Raw genomic sequence first — 22,398 nt, 5'->3', positions numbered from 1 at the left:
AGCCCTTAAGGTCCCTTCTAAATCTTAACCTTCAAGTTGTGCTCACTAGTTTTGTACATGTGTATTTTGTTAATCCTTGAAAATTGGTACTGTTTTCATTGTCTTTGAACATCATAACTTTGCAAGTTAGTTTACAGCAATGACAAAGTCTCTGTAATTGAAGATTGTCTCTATTCTCAGGACCCAAACAGGCTGCACTATGATTCTGCTGAATTGCAGTTGTTTGAAAACATTGAATGTGAATGGCCTGTGTTCTGGACTTACCTCCTCATTGACGGAGTATTTAAAGAAGATAAGGTGCAGGTAGGAAGGGGCATGGGGACTCACTGGTGATGTGATAGGCACATTTTAATGATAAATATAACCTCCGGTGCACGATCATTATAATTCTATTATAATGTTCTATTATAGTTACACTAACCTGCTCTAGGTACTTTGTTTTAATAGTAATTTCTAGAATCGAAAGCTGTGGGAAATTATTTCGGGCAAATTCCAGTGTGATATATTATTTGCTTGAGTCTGCAGTGTGCTGCTTGCCTTTCAAATGACTTGATAACATTTTCTTACTCCAGTCTGGAATGCCAAGTAAACCCACCAGATTAACTGGGTGCAAACCCTCCCTTCACTCTCCATTTCATGCCCAATGCAGGAATGCAGTGGATGAAGAAACTGAGGAAAGGGAATGGCATTTTTACTGGAGACAGGTTGGGAAAAGGTTTAGTCATAATAACTGTGGGAATTGGTAGGTTTATAAAAGGTGTCTGGTGACAGTTTGTCTCCAGAGATGGAGACAGAGAGATGGAGAAAGGGGAGAGGGGTGTCAGAAATAGGCAACGTGAATTTAAGGGCAGGGTGGAAGTTGGAGGTAAAGTTGATGAAATTGACAAGCTCAGCATGGGTGCATGAAGCAGCTCCAATGCAGTCGTCAGTGTAGCGGAGGAACAGTTAGGGAACATTACCAGGGAAGACTTGGAACATGAATTATTCTATGTAACCAACGAACAGACAGGCATAGCTGGGGCCCATGCAGGTGCCCATGGCTACCCTTCGAGTCTGGAGACAGTGAGAGGAGACAAAGACATTGTTGAGGGTGAGGACCACTTTTGCCAGACAGAGGAGACTGGCACTGGTTCTTTCACTGATACAGAAGCGAGAGTTTCAAGGCCTTAATGGGGTATGACGTGTATATGGATTGGACACTCATGGTGAAATGAGGCGTCAGGGCCAGGGAATGGAAAGTTACTGAGGGGATTAAGAACATGAGAACTGTCGCAGATGTGGGTGGGAAGAGACTGAACCAAAGGAGGAACTGAACAGAGTCGAGGAGTGAGGACACAACTTCAGTGGGGCAGGAGCGGGCAGAGACAATAGGCCTACCGGGACAGTCAGGTTTGTGGTAGGGGGTAGGGGGCAGAATCGGACAGTGCAGGGTAAGGGGACTACAAGTTTGGTACCAGTGGGTGGGAGTTCTCCAGAGTTGATGAGGTCTGATATGATGGTCCGGAGAGGGGACCCCTTCAAGGGGTAGGTATGAGGAGGTGTCTGAGAGTCACCACCAGGCCTCAGCAAGGTAGCGGTCAGTCAGTATACTGCCTGTTGATTTTTATCAACACCATTCTTTTCACTTACAGTCTTTTCTGTGTGACAGCAGTATGGCTGAGCGTTCATTCGGTATTTGTCTGGTGCTGTGGAGCTTTTGGAATGCAGTAACTGTTTAGCTAGTGGATTGTGCAACAACAGAGGAGGTGGGTGGTTGTAAAAGCAGAGCAGGAAGTGCACGAGTCCCCTGTTGTCATTCAGACACATTGTTTTCGATACTGCGGCAAATGGCTTCTCAGAGGAAAGCAGCACAAGCTGGTGAATTATGCAGGACTGACAACTTAATGTTCCAGGGGAAAAGTGCTTCAGATGCGACAGAGGGTGATAGCAGATCAGATCAGACACAACAGGAGGATACCAGATCAGATTAAATCAGACCCGACAGAGGAATAGCAGATCATACCAGACATGACAGGGGGATAGCAGATCAGATTGGACATGACAGAGGGGGATACCAGATCAGATCAGACATGACAGGGTGATAGCAGATCAGATTGGACATGACAGAGGGGGATACCAGATCAGATCAGATCAGACATGACAGATGAATAGCAGTTCAGATCAGATCAGACACAACAGGAGGATACCAGATCAGACACGACAGGGGGATAGCAGATCAGACGTGACAGAGGGATACCAGATCAGATCAGACATGACGGGGGATAGCAGATCAGATCAGACCCGACAGAGGGATAGCAGATCAGACATGACAGGGATACCAGATCAGATCAGACCCGACAGAGGGATAGCAGATCAGACATGACGGGGATACCAGATCAGATCAGATCAGATCAGACATGACAGAGGGATAGCAGATCCGATCAGACAAGTCTATTGTCATTGACACATGTTATGACATTTGTTGTTTTGCAGCAGCAGCATAGGACAATACATCAAAACGCTATAAATTACAGTGTGTTAGAAAATACATAGTGCACAAAAGAGAACAAAATAGTGAGGCAGTTTTCATGGGTTCATGGACTGTTCAGAAATCTGATGGCAAAGGGGAAGTGGTTGTTCCTAAAATGTTGAGTGTTTGTTTTCAAACACATACTCCCTGATGGTAGTAATGAGAAGAAGGCTTGTCCTGGATAATCTGGGTCCATAGGACATAGGAGCAGAATTAGGCCATTCAGCCCATCGACTCTACTCCGCCATTCAATCATGGCTGATGCCGGAAACCACTCATCCTCATGCACCTGCCTTCTCACCATATCCTTTGATGCCCTGACCGATCAGGAAATGATCAGCTTCCGCCTTAAGTATAACCACTGGCTTTGGCCTCCACCCACTGTGGCAGAGCATTCAACAGATTCACCCTTCTCTGGCTAAAAAAAATTCCTCCTTATCTCCTTTCTAAAAGGTTGCCCCTCAATTTTGAGGCTGTGCCCTCTTGTTCTGGGTACCTCCACCATAGGAAACATCCTCTCCACATCCACCCGATTTAGTCCTTAATGATGAATATTGGTTTCTTGAGGTACCGCTGTTTGAAGATGTCCTTGATGGTGTGGAGGCGAGTGCCCGTGACGGAAATGGCTGAGTATACAACCCTCTGCAGCTTGTTCTGATCCTTTGCATTGGCACATCCATGGGACAACCTGTTAATATATCGGTTCTAAAATTTGCAGTGGAGCGAGCACAGAATGAGCTTTGTACTTCTGTGCTTCTTCACTGTTCTATAACACTACATTGACACTGGATAGAATTGCTGAAGGATACTTTTCATTTGTGGCAAACCTATTTACCACCTCATATATATGTACATTTATTCTCTGCATAGAAGTCCTACACTCCAGTGCCACAAATTAAAGAATTTCCATTTTAATACTGTAGGAAGGAGTGCAGTAGAGGAACTTGATAAGCTGTGGAGCAGTTCAGGAAGGGTGATATGGCACTATAAATACTCTCTTTTACATGGTTACAGGTTGAAGAGTACAAAGAAGCCCTGGAAGAAATTCTTTTAAGGGAACAGAATGGCATACGGCTAATACCAGAACTGTACGCTGTTCCTGCTGAAAAGGTCTGCAATGCCTTCATTACCAATCTAAAGCTCAGAGCAGATGGTTTTATTGAACAAGTTTACAGTATTATCACCAAGAAAGTTTGCAGTCTGAATTGACAGTGATGTGTAATTTAGTCAGTTGATCTGATGTTATGTCAGCTAAAGTGAGTGTGTTATGCAGAACTCCTTCACTGTTTTGATTATAATAATTATTACATTATTATTAATATTCCTTCCCGTTGAATGGGTAGGTTTTCTCCAGGTCATCTAGTTTCCTTCCACAGTCCAAAGACGATAGGTTAATTGGTCATTGTAAATTGTCCCCTGATTAGATTAAGGTTAATTGGGTTTGTTGGGTGTTGCTAAGTTGGCATGGCTCAAAGGGTTGGAGGAGCAGACTGCGCACTGTATCATTTAATCAATAAATACTTTGATTTATTGGTAATAGATCAACTATTTAACCATTCCAGCCTTTATAATTGATATCCACCTTTCTATGGAATTAGGGGTTTAGCATTTAACATGGAAAACCGGAGGAAGCTCTGAATGATTTCCAGCTGGATGTCTCCACAATGTTACTAGGCACCTGTTAAAACTGCTGTTGTTTCATGGTGTGGAACCCTGCCATGTGTTGTGACCAAACATTCTCCATCAGAGAGCGTGTCTGTCCCATGCATCACTTTCTAGTCATCCCTTCCTGTTGTCTGCTCTTGTGACGTCTGCACATTTTATTGTTCATACTCTAGTGAAACACTCATTTGGTGTCATCATTAGACATTATTGATAGTTACACATAATATGGTTTGGTAGTTCCGAACTTTCAGTTTGGGCACGAGTTACAGTATAATTACCTACCATCTTTGTTGCCAGGTGGATGAGGAATACAAGAACCCACATTCTGTGGACAGAATTGCAAAAGGAAAATTGCCTCATATGTGGGGACAATCTTTGTATATCCTTGGGAATCTCCTCTCTGAGGTATGCAGTTAATCTGTTTAGTGATATTGGTGAGGTACTTTCACTCGTTTTTCTAAAGGACAAACCTATAGTGCACCTTGTGTTTCATAAATGGATTAATTGAAGTAGCCTTTAGCTGTTCAGCTCAGAATCAAACATGATTTTATTCTTTATAATTGCTTCTGTTAGTTAGCATATCTATTGTGTTACAGTGAAAAGTTAGTTTTGCACGCCATCCAGACAGGTCCTTTCATCACATAAGTAGATCGAAGTAGGACAAGGGAAAAGAAAACACTGAATGCCGAATGTTACAGTTACAAAGAAAATGAAGAGCAGGCAAACAATAAGATGCAAGAGTCATGATGAGGTAGATTCCATTTAATATTATCGGGGACTGTTCAATAATTTTATAACAGCAGGACAGGTCATTAATATCAGCTTGTAGCTCTGCTCTTGCTACTGCTCCTTCACTGCACTGCAGTATTTTATATGTTTTGAAATAGCACAGCTGTAATCACTGTGCACTGAATAAAATAAATACATCTTCCCGTGCTTCTGTTTCGTGAGTATAGTTGTATACCTTTAAAATTGAAGCATTGAAAAGTTCAAATCTACTTCTATCAACACTCAATATTTCCTCCAGCTCTCTTCAGTAAAGTCCTTGTGCATGAGACAATTTTTCAAATAGAACATAATTTGAAAAACTGGACCCCATTTTCCCCAGAAGTCCATATCCTTAGTGCTATCTCTCCACCTCCTTCTCCACAACCTCGAGAATCATTCTCCAACATCTGTACCTCAGTCATTAGTGTAGTGAAAAGTGGAAGACATCTGAAGTCTTGCATCCTCTAAAATCCTTTGCCGGGGAACATTTAGCCAATCTTCAATCCACCACAAGCTGGCAGTCACCGATTCTACACTTGCTTCTTGTAGATTTCTGAAGGTGCAGGCAGACAAGAATTGTGGCCAAGTATAAACTGACAGCTGCCTTTAAAAATGGTGTGAATCCTATAAGACAGGACTTTTTACTATCAAGTGCTGCTGTTTATGCCCAAGTTTCATATTGGTCAAGCTGATAACCGGTGTATTATTGTCTCATGTATCAAGATGCAGAAAAATGTTGTTCATGCCATTCCATACATCATGCATGAAGACAGTTAGTGTTGGTGCGTGGTCAAGTGGTTAAGGCATTCGTCTAGTGATCTGAAGGTCGCTAGTTTGAGCCTTGGCTGAGGCTGCATGTGTGCCCTTGAGCAAGGCACTTAACCACATATTGTTCTGCGATGACACCAGCGCCAAGCTGTATGGGTCCCAATGCTTTTTCCTTGGACAACATCGGTGGTGTGGAGAGCGGAGACTTACAGCTTGGGCAGCTGCCGGTCTTCCATTAAAAAAAATCTTGCCCAGGCTTGCGCCCTGGAAACTTTCCAAGGGGCAAATCCATGTTCTATTGAGACTAATGGAGGCCTATAATAACATGAAGACAGTACAAAGGGAAAGGTAGTACTAGAATGCAGAATGTAGTGTTGTAGTTACAGAGAAGGTGCAATGCAGGTGATTGATGCAGAGATAGTTTCAATAAACCTGCAAAACTTCCCCACAGACTTTATCATTTCTTCCTATTGCCTACAGAAGGCTAATCTCATTGTCATCAACCTGAAAGCATAACATCATATTAGGAAAGTCAAAGTGGAGTCTATTGTCATATGCATGAGTGCATGTAGGGACAGGTACAATGTGAAACTTAACTTGCAGCAGCATTGCTGATCGATAGTCCACCCGCTGTATAGCATGGAAGATACAACTTGCTTGCCATGAGGCAATGTTGATTGACTTTTACCATTCATTTGGCCACCATTTGTTTTGCAGGGATTTCTAGCTCCTGGAGAAATTGATCCATTAAATCGAAGACTTTCGACCATTAGCAGGCCTGATGTTGTTGTCCAAGGTCTGTGAGATATGCTCACCATCAGAATTCTGTTCTCCAATACATAATGTTGATGTTGCTGTAGTTTTGCTAAAAAGAAAAAAAAATATATATATATTTATTTATATATATATTTTAATACACACACACACACACACTCTTTCCCTTTTCAAGCTCCCCTTTTCTGGAGAAATTGTTAAAAATATACTGTTTGTCAATTTCCGATGAAAATTTCTAAGCATGGCCCAGGTACCGTACCTGAATATTATGGTGCTCCAGTGACAACAGCAATCACTTGTGCTCTCTATATATCTCTAAAGAAAACATTTCACAGTGAGGCAAACGCTAAAGGTACTGAGCAGGAAGATGACCAAGGGATTACAAAAAAAAAATGACGTAAATTGCTGGAGGAACTCAGCAGGTCGAGCAGCATCAGGAGCTGTTGTAGTTTTAGGTGAAGATGTTGCATCAGGGGCTGAGTGGAAAGGGAGCTGGCTATATAAGGGGGAGAGGCAAAGGGGTGACAGGGATCAGTAGGTGATAGGTGGACAGAGAAGGGGTGACGGATGATGGGCAAGTGGGTTGTGGGAGGGGTGGAGTGCGAGACAGAGGCAGGTAGGTGATATGGAGGGGTGAGGGAAAGGCAGGTGGAGCCAGAGGTGGGGTGGGATGGGTGAAGGAAGAGACATAGAGGTAAACAGAAATACAAGAAAGTGTGGAACTTTGGGGGATCAATTGTAAAGGGGCAGTACACTGTTAATGGTAAGACCCTTCTAAGTGTTGATATACAGACAGATCTTGGGGTCTAAGTCCATAGCTCCCTGAATGTGGCTACACAGAAAGGCTGGTAGAGAAGGCAAATGGCCTGCTTGCCTTTATTAGTCAAGGCATTGAGTCGAGGTGTTATGTTGCTGCATTATCAGACTCTGGTTGTGACACATAGGAGTCTTGTATTGAGTTTTGATTGCCCTATAGTAGGAAGGATGTTGAGTATTGGAGAGGGTATAGCAGAGGCTTCTCGGGGTGCTGCCTAGGTTTGAAGGTATGTGCTATGAGGAGAGGTTGGATCAGCAGAGGCTGAGAGGAGACTTGATGCAAGTTATAAGATTATGACAGGCGCAGATAGAGTAACATAGAAACATAGAAAACCTACAGCGCAATACAGGCACTTTGGCCCACAAGGTTGTGCTAGACATCTCTCTATCGTAGAAATCACGAAGCTTACCTATAGCCATTTATTTTTCGAAGCTCCATGTACCTATCCAAAAGTCTCTTAAAAGACCCTATTGTATCCGCCTCCACCACCGTTGCCGGCAGCCCATTCCATACACTCACCAATTTCTGCGTAAAAAAAAAAACTTACCCCTAACATCTCCTCTGTACCTACTGCCCAGCACCTTAAACCTGTGTCCTCTTGTGGCAACCATTTCAGTCCTGGGAAAAAGCCTCTGATTATCCACATGATCAATGCCTCTCAACATCTTATACACCTCTATCAGGTCACCTCTCGTCCTCCGTCGCTCCAAGGAGAAAAAGCCAAGTTCACTCAACCTATCCTCATAAGACATGCTTTCCAATCCAGGCAACATCCTTGTGAATCTCCTCTGCACCTTTTCTATGGCTTCCACATCCTTCCTGTAGTGAGGCAACCAGAACTGAGCACAGTACTTCAAGTGGTGCTGACCAGGGTCCTACATAGCTGCAACATTACCTCTCGGCTCCTAAATTCAATTCCACAATCGATGAAGGCCAATACACAGTATGCCTTCTTAACCACAGTGTCAACCTGCGCAGCTGCTTTGAGCGTCCTATGGACTCGGACCACAAGATCTCTCTGATCCTCCACACTACCAAGCGTCTTACCATTAATACTATATTCTGCCATCATATTTGACCTACCAAAATGAACCACTTCACATTTATCTGGGTTGAACTCCATCTGCCATTTCTCAGCCCAGTTTTGCATCCTATCAATGTCCCGCTGTAACCGCTGAAAGCCCTCCACACTATCCATAACACCTCCAACCTTGGTGTCATCAGCAAACTTACTAACCCATCCCTCCACTTCCTCATTCAGGTCATTTATAAAAATCACCAAGAGTAAGGGTCCCAGGACAGATCCCTGAGGCACACCACTGGTCACTGACCTCCATGCAGAATATGACCCATCTACAACCACTCTTTGCCTTCTGTGGGCAAGCCAGTTCTGGATCCACAAAGCAATGTCCCCTTGGATCCCATGCCTCCTTACTTTCTCAATAAGCCTTGCATGGGGTACCTTGTCAAATGCCTTGCTGAATTCCATATACACTACATCTACTGCACTTCCTTCATCAATGTGTTTAGTCACATCTTCAAAAAGTTTCATTCAATGAACGGATATTTGATCAGTGCACAAAAAAAACTTTGAGAAATACTCTAGTCCAATATGATCTGCTGCTCTGCAGCCCAACACAACAGCATTTGTTTAGTAGATTTAAAACAGCTGAACATCTGTTTTTAGCAATATTAAGTATGTAAAGGAGCTAATTATTCAGCCTTTAATATATTTGTTTGTTTAAAGTGTTAGTTGATGTGGGAATAGTCAAAAAGAGCCAAATTGACATTAATAATTTCCTTCTCTCCAAGCCTTTTAGCAAGTTCTACCCTTACTTACCTTTCCCAAATCATGTATGGTCTATTAGTGTGGAAAATGGATGTTCAGCGTTGAAGCTAATTCACATCACTGGGTCTAACAGTTTCTTTCTTGCTTTTCAGTGTCAATATTGGCTGAATCTGAAAAGATTAAGAACATGCTGGCAAAGCATGGTTTACAAATTGAGACCGTTTCTGATGTTTTTCCAATCAAAGTGCAGCCAGGAAGAATCTTGAGCCACATATATGCAAAGTTGGGTAAGTGCTGCTTAAAACTGATAACTTCACACAGAGCACTGGATACCTACATGACGAGAGGAAATCACAGATTTCCAACAAACATTTTAACGGATAATTAGGTAAATGAGAAAAATGTAAACTCTCGATAAAACAGAAAATATTGGAATTAACAAGGTATGGTTATTGACCTTGGATGGTTCATTTAGTGGAACTCTGTTCTTTCAGTCACTTATTTCTCTTGTTTTCTACTTTCTGTCTGTTCCTTACCTGCCTATCACCTCTTCCAGTGCCCCTCCTCCTTCCCTCTCCTTTGATCCACTCTCCTCCTATCAGCTTCCTCCTTCTTTAGCCCTTATCTTTTCCACCTATCACCTCCTGGATTTTTCTTCATTACACTGCCTCCCCCACTTTGCCACCCACCCGACTGCACCTATCACCTTCTAACTTGTTCCCCTTCTTCTCTTCCTACTTTCTTATTCTGGTATCTTCACCCCCTCCTTCCTTTCCAGCCCTCATGAAGGATCTCAGCCTGAAGCAACGACTGTTTATTCCTCTCCATGGACGCTGCCTGACCTGCTGAGGTCCTCCAGCATTTTGTGTGCGTTGTTCTGGATTGCCAGTATCAGCGTGATCTAATGTGTTTATGATTTTATCTCCTAATAGGATGCAACAAGAAATTGAATCTTAGTGGCCGCCCATATAGACATATTGGCGTTCTTGGTACCTCGAAGTTGTACGTGATCAGAAACCAGACCTTCTCGTTTACTCCACAGGTAAACTGGAAGCCAGCGCTGCAATTTTTGCACTATCCCTGAATGTGTTTGTTTAGGATACAAATCTCAAATTCAGAGTTAGCTTGTATATTTTTTGTGTTTTAAATGTCTCTGAACATTTACAGCAAAACATCGTTTGTTGAATGGACAGGATAGCTGTAATTTCCTAAGCAGTTCACAGGAGCTGTGTTTGCTCAGACTAAAACTCTTGAGCCTGCTCCATTATTAATAATTTAGGATCTTGGCAACTGTTGCACTTCCCTCCCTTACCCGAGACACCTAAGATCAACCTGCCTCAGCCTCAGTGATCACTGGCACTACAGAATTCTTCACCTTTATCTTATTCTGAAACTGTGTCCACTGGTTCGAGGCTTACCCCAGAAGGGAATCATCCACCTTGTAAATTCCCCCCAAAAGTTTCCCTTCCAAAATTCCACTAAGTATTGGCCCACATGGAACATGCTTTCTTTGTTAGGTGACTTCTCATCCAGGGACTGGGTCCCCTAAATTACTTTGAAAGTATTACTTCTTGTGAAAGTATATACCCTGAAAAAAGGAAACTCTGTGTTTCAATGCCCTGTACAGCTGTAACCTGATTTCTTTAATACAAATAGAAAATGAAAGGGAAATGCTGGCAATATGAAGCAGATCAGGCAGCATCTGTCAAAAGCGGAACAGTTAACACAAAGAAGTAAACAGGACCTTGTTCCTTTTCTTACCAATCTCATTGGTACCAGTATATGTACCATAACTTCCAGCTCTCACCTTCCACTTAAGGATGCTGTTGACCTGACCTGAAGCGTCTTTGACCCTGGCACTTGGGAGGCATCGTACCATCCGGGAGTCTTTCACGTTCACAGAATCTCCTCTCTGTGCCCCTAATAATTGAATATTGTAATTTATTTATTTATGGAGATACAGCGCAGAAGTCCTTCTGGCCCTTCGAGCCATGCTGCCCAGCAATCCCCCAATTTAATCCTAGCCTAATCATGACCAACTAACCTACCAAACAGTCCATCTTTGAACGTGGGAGGAAATTGGAGCACTCGGAGGAAACCCATGTGGTCACGGGGAGAATGTACAAACTCCTTACAGGCAGTGTCGGGAGCTGAACCCATGTCGCTGGCACTGCGAAGCATTGTGCTCACCACCACGCTACTGAGATGCCCGAAGTATGTTTTATATAACAAAGCAATATCACCAATACTCTCCTCTTTCCCCTCCCTTTGCTTCTGCCAACGAGCCAGACTCTGCAAGAGCTCTGGTTGGTGCAGCTTTCCCCTTAACAGGTCACCTTCAACAGTATCCAAAGTCATATACTTGTTCTTGAGGGGAATGGACACGGGAGCACTCTGCTCTGTCTGCCTGTTCTCCTTCCCTCTCCTGACTGTCACCCAGATACCTAACTCCTGCAACTTACAGATGACTACCTCCCTGTAGCTCCTGTCTGTCACCTCCTCATTCCGCTGAATGAGCTGAAGGTCGTGCAGCTGCAGCTCCAGTTCCCTAACACCATCTCAAAGCATATCTCACAGATGTAGCCATTATGGAGACTAGAGGTCTCCTAGATCTCCAACACCTAACATGAGGAGCACACCTCTAACTGGGCATCCATTCTCACTACTCAAGCTAGGTACTAATAGACAAAGAAAACTCAAGCTATCCTCTGCCCTTCCTTACCAAACCCACTTTCCCCTGGTAGATGCTCTGAGTGTTAGATTATGTTGATTGAACTTCCTGTGAATCTGTGCAGAGGATTTCTACTCTTGAATTACTTACAGTGATGCTCTCTCTATCTTTTACTGGACAGTTTATTGATCTGCATCAATTTTACTTGGCCTTGGACAACCGTATGATTGTGGAAATGCTCCGGACCGACCTCGCCTACCTCTTCTCCACCTGGAAGATGACAGGCCGTCCAATGGTCACCTTTCCCATCACTAAAACCATGCTGAGTAAGAGTTCATTTGTCTTGTCACAGGTTGAAAATAATGGTGTGAAATTTAATCATAGCAACTGGTATCATAATTAGCTCCTCACATCAAAGGAATGCTTAGAAGGTGTGTATGATATGTCAGTAGTGCTAGTTATTCTTCTATAATTACTTCAGAAAAGCATATTTCATCTGAAGATTGTTTTCTTGCCCACTGGCTTTCCCTTTGCAAAGAAACAAAAGTGGAGTTAGGGCAACGGAAGTATTTTGGAAATATAGTTACAGTTGCAGGAGAGCAGTGTGCCAGTGATCAGATAATGATTCAATGATGTTGATGAAGGGACAGACACTGGCCGGTAAGTTGGTGTAGAATTCTCTTTCAAAAGCACGACAGGAGCACTATAAAGGCGATGAAGCCTGAGTTAGTATCCTGTCGGAAAGTTGCTACCTTCGGCACTGCCTCAGTATCAGCTGAAATATCAGTTTCCAAATCTCTGGAGCAGTTGAGTAAGGTGATATGGGATGACCTGAGCTTATTAATGCAGCTATGTAAAAGTGCTCAGATATGTAGGCGTGGTGTTCAGAGACACAGAGCGGCAGCTGATAGAATTAGTGCATCACTGCTCCAGTGATTTGGGTTCAGTCCTAACCTCAGGTGATGTCTGTGTGGAGTTTGCATGCTCACCATGTGAGTTTCTCCCCACATCCCAAAAACCTGCAGGCTGGAAGGTTTATTGCTGCTGCAAATTGCCCCATGGGTGTGGGGGTTTGGTGCTGGAACCTGGGGGCAATTGAGGGAAATGTGGGGAGAATGAAATAGGATTGGTACTTGATGATCTCAGACTGAAAAGCCTGTTTCCATGTTGTATAAGTCAATGAAAATGCGCAGGACACATCGTAAAATATCTGAATAGGATGTAGGGCAACGTGTTTTACTGTGTAGAGAAAGCATATTGTCATTCCCTTCTAGGTCACCATTAGTAATGTGGTGCAATATAGTTTATGCTTTCGAGTGACCTTTAGAGTACTACCCATCACTAGGAACATCCCCTGTGTCATTCCAGTATTCTTCCTGCTCTGCTCCTCCAGAGGGTATTTCCTGGAGCATTGTGAGTTCTAATGTATGAGAAAGTATGCGGTTAATAATAATAGTAACCATGGGGCAGCACTGTCATGTAGTGGTTAGCACAACGCTTTACAGTACCAGCGACTTGGGTTCAATTCCCATCGCACAGTAGTGTAGTGGTTAGCACAACGCTTTACAGTACCAGCGACTTGGGTTCAATTCCCATCGCACGGTAGTGTAGTGGTTAGCACAACGCTTTACAGTACCAGTGACTTGGGTTCAATTCCCATCGCATGGTAGTGTAGTGGTTAGCACAACGCTTTACAGTACCAGTGACTTGGGTTCAATTCCCATCGCATGGTAGTGCAGTGGTTAGCACAACGCTTTACAGTACCAGTGACCCGGGTTCAATTCCCACCGCACGGTAGTGTAGTGGTTAGCACAACGCTTTACAGTACCAGTGACCCAGGTTCAATTCCCACCGCTGCCTGTAAGGAGTTTATAAGTTCTCCCCGTGATCGTGTGGGTTTCATCTGGGTGCTCTGCATTCCTCCCACAGTCGAAAGACAAACCAGCTGATAGTTTAATTGGTCGTTGTCCTGTGATTAGGCTTGGGTTTAAATGGGGGATTGCAGGGCTGCGGAAGGGCCTTCTCTGCACTCTATGTCAGTAGTCACTAACAACTTATTTATAGAGTACTTCTCATACCAGCGTAAGATCTAGTCTGTTTAGTAAGTTCATAAATTTAGCTGCCTCAGAGATCACATTTGACAGATCATTAATATGAATTTTAAAGTCACTTGTGCTGACAATCCTGTTGTAGGATATGGCGAAAAGGCAGGTGTATGGGGTTGAGTGGGATCCGGGATTAGCATGACGGAATGGCGGAGCAGACACGATGGGCTGAATGGCCTAATTCTGTTCCCATGTCTTATGGTAGTTCAATATAATAAAGAAGTCAGAGAGAAAGCAGGCATTGGTTGCAGGAGGGCACTAAATGACAATGCAGAGGACAGGATCTGTACAACAAATTTTAAACATACTGTATGTATGTTTGTTCAAACCTTGTATGTTCATATTGTATGTTCAAAACTTGTTGACAGATAGTAGATTGCACCTAAAGTGCTTTTTGAACATAGCGGCCAGTAGGCCGAAACTGTTGTAGTTAGGGGTACACTAACAGAGTAGCTTGGGGTGGTGCCACAGGGGAGGTAGAAGGTGTTTTCTGTTAACACCTCTAATCTGGGGGGCCCTTCCAGTGACTCTTCCAGGACCCTTAGCAACATTAATGTACAAATGAATCTTGAAGTTCAAGTGGCAATGCAAGTGGATAGAGTGTTAAAGAAGGCATGTGGCTTGCTTGCCTTTGGTGGTCTGAGCATCGAGTATAACAAACAGGAATTCATTTGATTAGCATTCATTTGGAGAATTGAATATAATTCTCACCACTTCATTACAGGAAGGTTTTGGAGAAGGTGTAGGCAAGGTTATCGGTAAAGGGCAAGTTGTCCAAATGTGAATTATTTTCTCTGGAGTGTCTGACACTGAAGGGACACCTGATAGAAGTTTATAATATTATGAGGGACGTAGACAATCAGTGTCCATTTCCCAGGCTAGAAATACAAGTACTAGAGGATGGGCATTTAAGGTGAAAGGGGAAATGTTTAAGGGAGAAGTTTATTTTTACACAGAGTGGTAGAGGAAGCAGATATGATGAGGCTTTAGATAGCTACATAAATACGAAGGGATATATAGGCCCTGTGCAGGCAGAACAATTTATTTTAGCAGTGTGGCCAGCACAGACATTATGGGCTGAAGGGCTATGCATGTGCTGAAGATTTTATTCTTTGATTGAATGCACTGGGAATTTCAGTTATTGCGTGGTTGTTAAATCTGCCCCTTCTCTGTTGCAGCCGAGGACGGAACAGACATTGACTCCAACATTCTTTGCACCCTGCGAAAGTTGCACGATGGTTATTTTGGAGGGGCCAGGTATGGAGTTACTTATTGTCACTTCAGTTTGAATTATTGCCATTGTTTGAGCAGTGGTGTTTTGTAGAAGTACCTAATTATGAATATACTGATTAAACTTTTAGGATAAAAACCGGGAAACTGTCAGAATTTCTGATTACCTCATGCTACACACATCTGAGTTTCATGGATCCAGGACCTGATGGTTTCCTTTTGGATGATTATTTCAGTGAAGGCAGTTTCACTCCTACAACAGAGGTGGCAGAATCTGTATCTGTACATGATTCATGCTACAGAAATGATGGTAGGAGTCCTCCATTTCACTGCTGTTGTTTACTCACTTTCCACTGCTGTTTTTGCATGTTACAAATTAGGTGGAATCAAAATCGCTTCTGTTCATTTTTTCTCTATATCAAATGTTTGTATAGTGAACACAAACACGAGGAAATCTGCAGATGCTGGAAATTCAAGCAACACACACAAAATGCTGGTGGAACACAGCAGGCCAGGCAGCATCAATAGGGAGAAGCACTGTCGACGTTTCGGGCCGAGACCCTTCGTCAGGACTCGGCCCGAAACGTTGATAGTGCTTCTTCCTATAGATGCTGCCTGGCCTGCTTTGTATAGTGAATTTTATTTCAGGTGAGCTTAGCTATGTTTGGAGAGTAATTTTAACTTGAATAGAAGTTTGAATACAATGGGAACTAAAATGTTGGTTCCTATTTGCCATTCCCAGTCAGATGTGCTATAAGTACTTTCACTGTTTTGTATAAAGAGCTTGAGATGATCCTTGGAGCGTATTATGTGTGGAAGCAGTTCATTAGCTGGGCCTTTTCATGGAAAACCAGCTGGAAGATTCAATCAAGAAAACCAAGTCAGTGAGTTCATTGGTCAGAAACTAAAAATGTGGAAATAGCTGTGATAGAAAGGCCACAGGAATGGCTGAGAAAGCTGAAAACCATTGCTGTGCTGCTGCTAGACTGAGGGAAATAGAGATCTCTCTCTGATAATCCCTTAGGAAATCAGCAGTTCAGAAGCAAAATTAGCGACATATGACCTGAAATTTGTTGTTTTGTGGTAGCAGTACAGCATAAGACATAAAAATCTATAAATTATGAAAATTATTTAAATAGTGCAAAGGAAAAAGGAATAATGAGGTGCTTTTGCAGGTTCATCAACCCTTTAGAAATCTGATAGTTGGGGGAGTAAGAAACAATTGGCGTGGGAGTGAACAGACTGTGACTACACAAGACAGCTTGATATTGAGAAGTATTAAACCCTGGGAGAATAAAAGGTTTTGTGAAATCACAGAAGGATATAAGATTTTAAATATAAAATGTTCCTTGGGGCTCACGGAATGTTGCTGCTTTCTCTGTGTACAGTTTATATGTAATGCCCTAATTAATGTGACTGATTGTAAGTCCATCTGTGGGTGCTGGTGTACAGAAATGGGCCATTCTGCCCACCACTTTGCTGCTGACCTTTTTGCCTATCTACCCTAATTCCATGTGCCTGAATTCGATTTATATCTCTATGCCTTGCTTATTTTAGTTTCTGTCAAAATGTTTATGAAATATAGTGATTATATCTGATTTCCTCACCTCCTCTGGCAGCGCATTCTAGATATCAGCCACTTTCTGTGTGCAAAACAAAATTCCCCTCAGATCTCTCATCTTAAACCTGTGCTTCTTGAGACCTATCAGGTTTCCTTTGGCCTTCAGGACTTCAGGGAAAACAACAGCAGTCTTATCCAATCTGTCCCCAATATAAAGTCCTCCAATCCAGGCAGCATCTCAGTGTACTGTATCTTCTCTACACTCTATTCATTCCAACTCCAGCCATTGTGTTGTGTGGTGATCATACCTGTACATAGTAATCTATATGCACTGTAGTGTGTGTTTTGTAAATATTATGTCCCAACTTTTATATTCTACGTTCCAACCGCTGACACCAAAAGTGCCAAATGTTTGGACTTCAAGCCCAAAGTCCTTCTATTTCTTATCAATGTTCCTTGGTGCCCTACCATTTACTGTGTATATCCTATCCCTTCTTCTCAAAGTGCATTACCTTGCACTTGTTGAAATAAAATTTCACCTGCTAATTCTCCACCCAACTTTCTGACTGATACATAACCCACTGTAACTTTAGACCATGTTCCTCACCATCCACAACACCACCAATTTTATGTGCTCAGCAAACTTACCAATAATTCCTCCTACATTCCCATCAAAATCATCGGCATATGTCACCAAAAACAGTCCCAGCACCAATCCCTGTGGTACACCACTGGTCAGACTTCCAATCAGAAAAGCATCCTCCTGCCGTTCCCTACCTCTGCCTCCTACCACCATACATTCTGGATACAATTAGTCAACTCACATTGTATTTCAACGTTATGGACCAGCTTATCTTGCAGGATGTTGCCAAATGCTTACTAAAGTCTACATATGCAATGTTTACTACCTAGCTTTCATCTGTATTCTTAGTTAACCCCTCAAAAGCTCATTCAACATAGTGATGCAGAAGCCCATACTGACTATACCTGATCATGCCTGCCTTTCCAAATGTACATAAAACCTGTCTATTGGACTTGCTCAAATAATTTCTCTCCCACTGGCATAAGGCTCATTGGCCTGTACTTGTCCTACTTGACCTCTTCAATAAAAAAAAGTTATCGCCCTGCACACTTGTCCTCACCTGTGGCTGGTAAAGATGCAAAAATCTCCATCAGGTCCCCAGTTCTCCTCCCTTATTTACCACAGCATTCTTGGATGTATACCATTTTAGCCCTAGAGATTTAACCACCCTTTCATTCAAGTTCATAGTAAATTTGTAATATCAAAGTACATATATGTCACCATATACAAGCCTGAGATTTGTGAAAGTCAAACTCCTCCACCTTCTTAATGCTGACTTGCTTCAGATTAACCACATACCCCTCCCTGAGCTTACTGTCTTCCACATCCTTTGTCTTGGTGAATACTGATGAGAAGTATTTATTTAAAACCTCGTCCATGTCACTCTCTTTGGTTCCTAAGTGACCCACCTTTCCCCTGATTACCCTCTCACTCCTGGTGTGCATACAGAATGTCTTGGAAATCTCCTTAGTCTTGTTTTTTAATGATATTTCATTACCTCTCTTTGCTCTCAATACCTTTCTTAAATTTTCTCCTACAGACTCTGTATTCCTCAGTAGATTACATCTATCTATATATGCCATTCTTTCCCTTTTTTCCACATATCCTTTGTCTTCTAGCCATCTTTTCCTTTCACTTATACTGGGACTTACTGGCCCTGAACTCCTTTACTTTTGAAGACTGGCCCTTCTCTAATCTTATTTTATCTGCAAGCATCTGTTCCTAGTCATCTTTCATCCGGTCTTTGCTAACACTATTACAATCAGACTTCTCCCAATTTAAAATTAACCTTATCCCTCTCCTTAATAACCTTGGAACTTGCAGGCTAGTGTTCACTGTTCCCAAAGTGTTCTCCCACTCATACTTTCACCACCTACCCAGTTTCATTTCCTAAGATGAGTCTGAGTACTGCCTTATCTCATGTAGGTCACAAAAAACCATCTTGGATACTCACGACAAGTTGTACCTGATCTAAGCATCACACTTGAGGTAATCTCAGTTTATATTGGGATAGATATCTTAGCTGATATCAGCTCATCTCCATCTGAACTCCTGTCATCTGTATACCTGCCCACATACTTATTAAATGTATCTAAGGAACTTGCCTCCACCACTTCTCTGTCATTTGGTTCCACAAACTGTGTCAAAAAAAAGTTGCCCCTTAAGTTCTTTTTTTTTGCCACAATATGTTTATTTGCATTTTAGTACCATGAAATACAGCTTTTACCTTCCTATATTTTCTTATATTATTCAGAAAATATAGAAGTTGCTGTATTAACACAACAAACAAGACAACACACACACACAAAAAACACAAAAAAAATGCTTCTCCTATTTCAACAAGTGGTTATATATAAAAAATGTGTAAAATTTAACAGGTATTTATAATACAATTCAAAAATCAATAAATAAATGATATAAATTTTCTTCAAGTTTGGAAGCTGCATTGTCTACAGAAGGTAATACTCTTTTAATCTTCTGTTGTCCAAATCCTTGACATAGTTAATGAAGGGTCACCATATATTCTCAAATATCTGCTGTTTAGACCTTAATATAGAGGTTATCCCTTCCAATGGGAGACTTGATAACATCTGCCTTATCCATTGAGTAGTGCTTGGTCTATGAGTACTTTTCCATAATTGTGCAATACATTTTTTAGCATGAAATAAGCTGAAATCTATAAATGCTTGTTCATTTTTACTGTAATTGTGTTTCTCTAGGTACAAACCCAACAGAAAGAGTTTAGGGTCCAGTGAAATAATTTTCTTGATTATAGCTCGTACCTCTTCCCAGAATGCTCCAGTCTCTCTACATTGCCACATACAATGAAACAATGTACCTCTAGCTTCTGTACATTTTGTGCATATGTCTGATAAGATTTTGTTTTATCGGTTTAATTCCACTGGTGTGACATGTCAACATTAACCATTTGTACTGTATCAATTTAAGGCGAGTGTTTATTGACTTAGTATGAGCTGTTTTCCACTCTTCATCTGAAATTTTAAGCTGCAAATTTTCCTCCCAAGTTTTCAATTTGTATTGTGAATTTTCAGATGAGCAAGATACCAGCGAATTATAAAATTCCAAAATGATACCCTTTCTCAAACTGTCCTTTATCATAATTTTTTCCAAGTGTGAATGTAGGGGTCTGGTAAGTGTGTTGTTTTGGTTTACCTTAACACAACTTCTTAGCTGGAGGTATTTGTAGAAATGTTTACTATTAAGGTTAAAGGTACACCTCAGCTCCTCAAAAGACATCATAATGTCTGAGTCTGCTAAATAAAGGTTTTGAATCATTTGAAGTCCCTTGGATTTCCATTCTTTAAATGTCGCATCTGCTCTTCCTGGTACAAAGAACTGATTGTCCCATATTGGACTGTATTGTGATAATACCTTTAAATTTTTTTTACATCATACCATACCTTTATCATGTGCTTTACAATTGGATTTTTAGTTTGCTTCCGTAATTTTTTAACTGTATCTGAGTATATGTATAAAGGAAGAGGTAATTTTAGACCGTGAGATTCCATTTCTATCCAATGAGGAGAATCATTTGTTGAAAAATAGAACATAATAGTTCTCAGCTGTACAGCCCAATAATACCACATGACGTTTGGACATTTTAGACCCCCCCCCCCCGATCAAATGGCAAATACAGTAAAGATAAACGAAGTCTTGCTCTCCTGTTCCATATAAATCTCAAAAATATCTTTTTGATTTTTGAGAACAGCTTTAAAGGTGGTGGCAAAGGAATATTTTGGAATAGATAGAGTAACTTTGGTAGTATATTCATTTTTGAATGTTGATTCTCCCAATTGTAGATATTGGTAGAGCCACCCATCTTTCAATTGACTTATTAATATCTATCATTAAGGGGTCATAATTAGCATTAACAATATGTTCTAACCTAGGCAGAATCTCTACTCCCAAATACTCAAACTGTTGTACAACATAAAATTGGATTACCTCCGAAATTGGATCCCTTCTTTCATTAGCGTTGAGCAGTATTATTCACTTTGTATCCTGAAATCTCACCAAATGATTTAATTAGCTGTAGCAAGGTTGAGATCGATTTATTTAAATTGGATATAAATAAAATTATATCATCAGCATACAAGGCAATTCTGTGTTCTATCTGTCCTGTTGTTATTCCACAGAACTGCGGGTGTATTGCTATTGCTAGAGGTTCAATTGCCATTGTAAATAATAGGGGCGAGAGTGGACAACCTTGTCGGCAGCCTTTACTGATTGTTATTGGTTTTGAAATGTTTCTATTTGTTAAGATTTCTGATGTAGAATTTTTGTATATTACCCAAACCCATTTTATGAAGTTATTTCCACACCCAAATCATTCTAAGACGTCGAAAAGATAAGGCCATTCAACCCTATTCAACCCTATTCAACCCTTTCAGCATCCAATGATGGAAGTGCTGTGTCTGGTGCTTCTTTGTTATTGTGGATAATATTCCATACCCTTCTTACATTATGGAAACCTTGCCTTTCATTATAAATCCATTTTGATCTCTACTTATGATATTAGGCAGTAAGTTTTGCAGATGTTTTGCTAAAAGTTTACAGATTATCTTAAGATCAGAATTTAACAAACTAATGGGTCTCATGTTCTCACACCTGTTTGGAGGTTTACCTGGTTTTGGCAGTAAGGTAATCAAAGCGTTATTCATAGCTGGTGGAAGACTACCATTCTGAAATGCCTCTAGAAGCTTTTCCAAAAGTAGAGTTAGCAATTTATTCTTGAATTTTTTATACAGATCAGTTGGAAGGCCATCTTGTCCTGCCCTTTTTCCTGATTTTCCTGAAACTAGGATCATCTATATCGGGGCCATACAAGTTTACTAAGTTTAAGTTTTCAGTTAGTAGAGAACCTTGGATTATTAAATATCTTCCCTTTCTGTCTTTAATTACATTTTTCACTTGGAGTGGGACTGTTTTATGAATAAGAATCATAACTCCTCTAGCCCTAGATGAGAGTGATGCTGTGTATACACTACCCTGCCACCTCCTTTTAATTTTTAAAATTATTGGGGATTTTATACACCTCATCTAAGAGATGAGTTTCTTGTAGAAATACAGTTTTGGAATCCATATTGTTTATCTTGCTCATGACTTGTTTAACTTTTCTAAGCTGCTGCAGACCTCTGCAGTTCCAAGAAACAAAGTTAAGATTCACACCTTGAGACATTTCCAACAAAAAAGAATAGATTACCTTGCAATATAGGAATACATTTAAAGAGAAGCCTAACAAACTTAGATGATTGAACCCACATCTGACACACCGAACGTGAACAATTCCCCCCCTCCCACTTTCGTGGGAACCCCCCAAAAAACATTGTCTCCCGTTATCGCTGATGACAGTTCCACAGTTAGTGAGGATCAGTCCGTTCACTCTTATCTTTACTCAAACCAATCAATCACTGCTGCTATCCTTACTATAATGCTAATTAACTCTCATCTGCAACACCTGTAATATTTTTACTCTTCAGTCATTAGCTCTTAACCAATCAACTATTTTTGTCCCACATGTAAAACACAACATATCCTTAAAGAGCATATTTTATACCTCAACTGTTAGTATTTCAATATGTGTATGCTTTTACATGCACATCTGCCTGCGTGAACATATTTGTGCTTAATATATTTG

At 41.3% G+C, this 22,398-nt stretch overlaps 1 protein-coding gene across 3 annotated transcripts in view; it reads left to right on the top strand.

The window, feature by feature from the left end:
• LOC140728033 (phosphorylase b kinase regulatory subunit alpha, liver isoform-like) overlaps positions 1-22,398 on the top strand; it is a 153,280-nt gene that overhangs the window by 54,390 nt on the left and 76,492 nt on the right. For all 3 annotated transcript variants that reach the window (XM_073046147.1, XM_073046148.1, XM_073046146.1), the window contains exons 11-19: positions 181-303; positions 3,524-3,619; positions 4,472-4,579; positions 6,428-6,506; positions 9,243-9,377; positions 10,023-10,132; positions 11,943-12,087; positions 15,045-15,123; positions 15,228-15,406. In XM_073046147.1, the coding sequence (XP_072902248.1) occupies positions 181-303; positions 3,524-3,619; positions 4,472-4,579; positions 6,428-6,506; positions 9,243-9,377; positions 10,023-10,132; positions 11,943-12,087; positions 15,045-15,123; positions 15,228-15,406 (1,054 nt within the window). The remainder of the gene's footprint in view (positions 1-180; positions 304-3,523; positions 3,620-4,471; positions 4,580-6,427; positions 6,507-9,242; positions 9,378-10,022; positions 10,133-11,942; positions 12,088-15,044; positions 15,124-15,227; positions 15,407-22,398) is intronic.

Source organism: Hemitrygon akajei, chromosome 5 (genome assembly GCF_048418815.1).
Source record: "Hemitrygon akajei chromosome 5, sHemAka1.3, whole genome shotgun sequence".
Lineage (NCBI taxonomy): Eukaryota > Metazoa > Chordata > Chondrichthyes > Myliobatiformes > Dasyatidae > Hemitrygon > Hemitrygon akajei.
The sequence above is the reverse complement of the archived record's forward strand: the minus strand, read 5'-3'. Positions and strand labels throughout refer to the sequence as shown.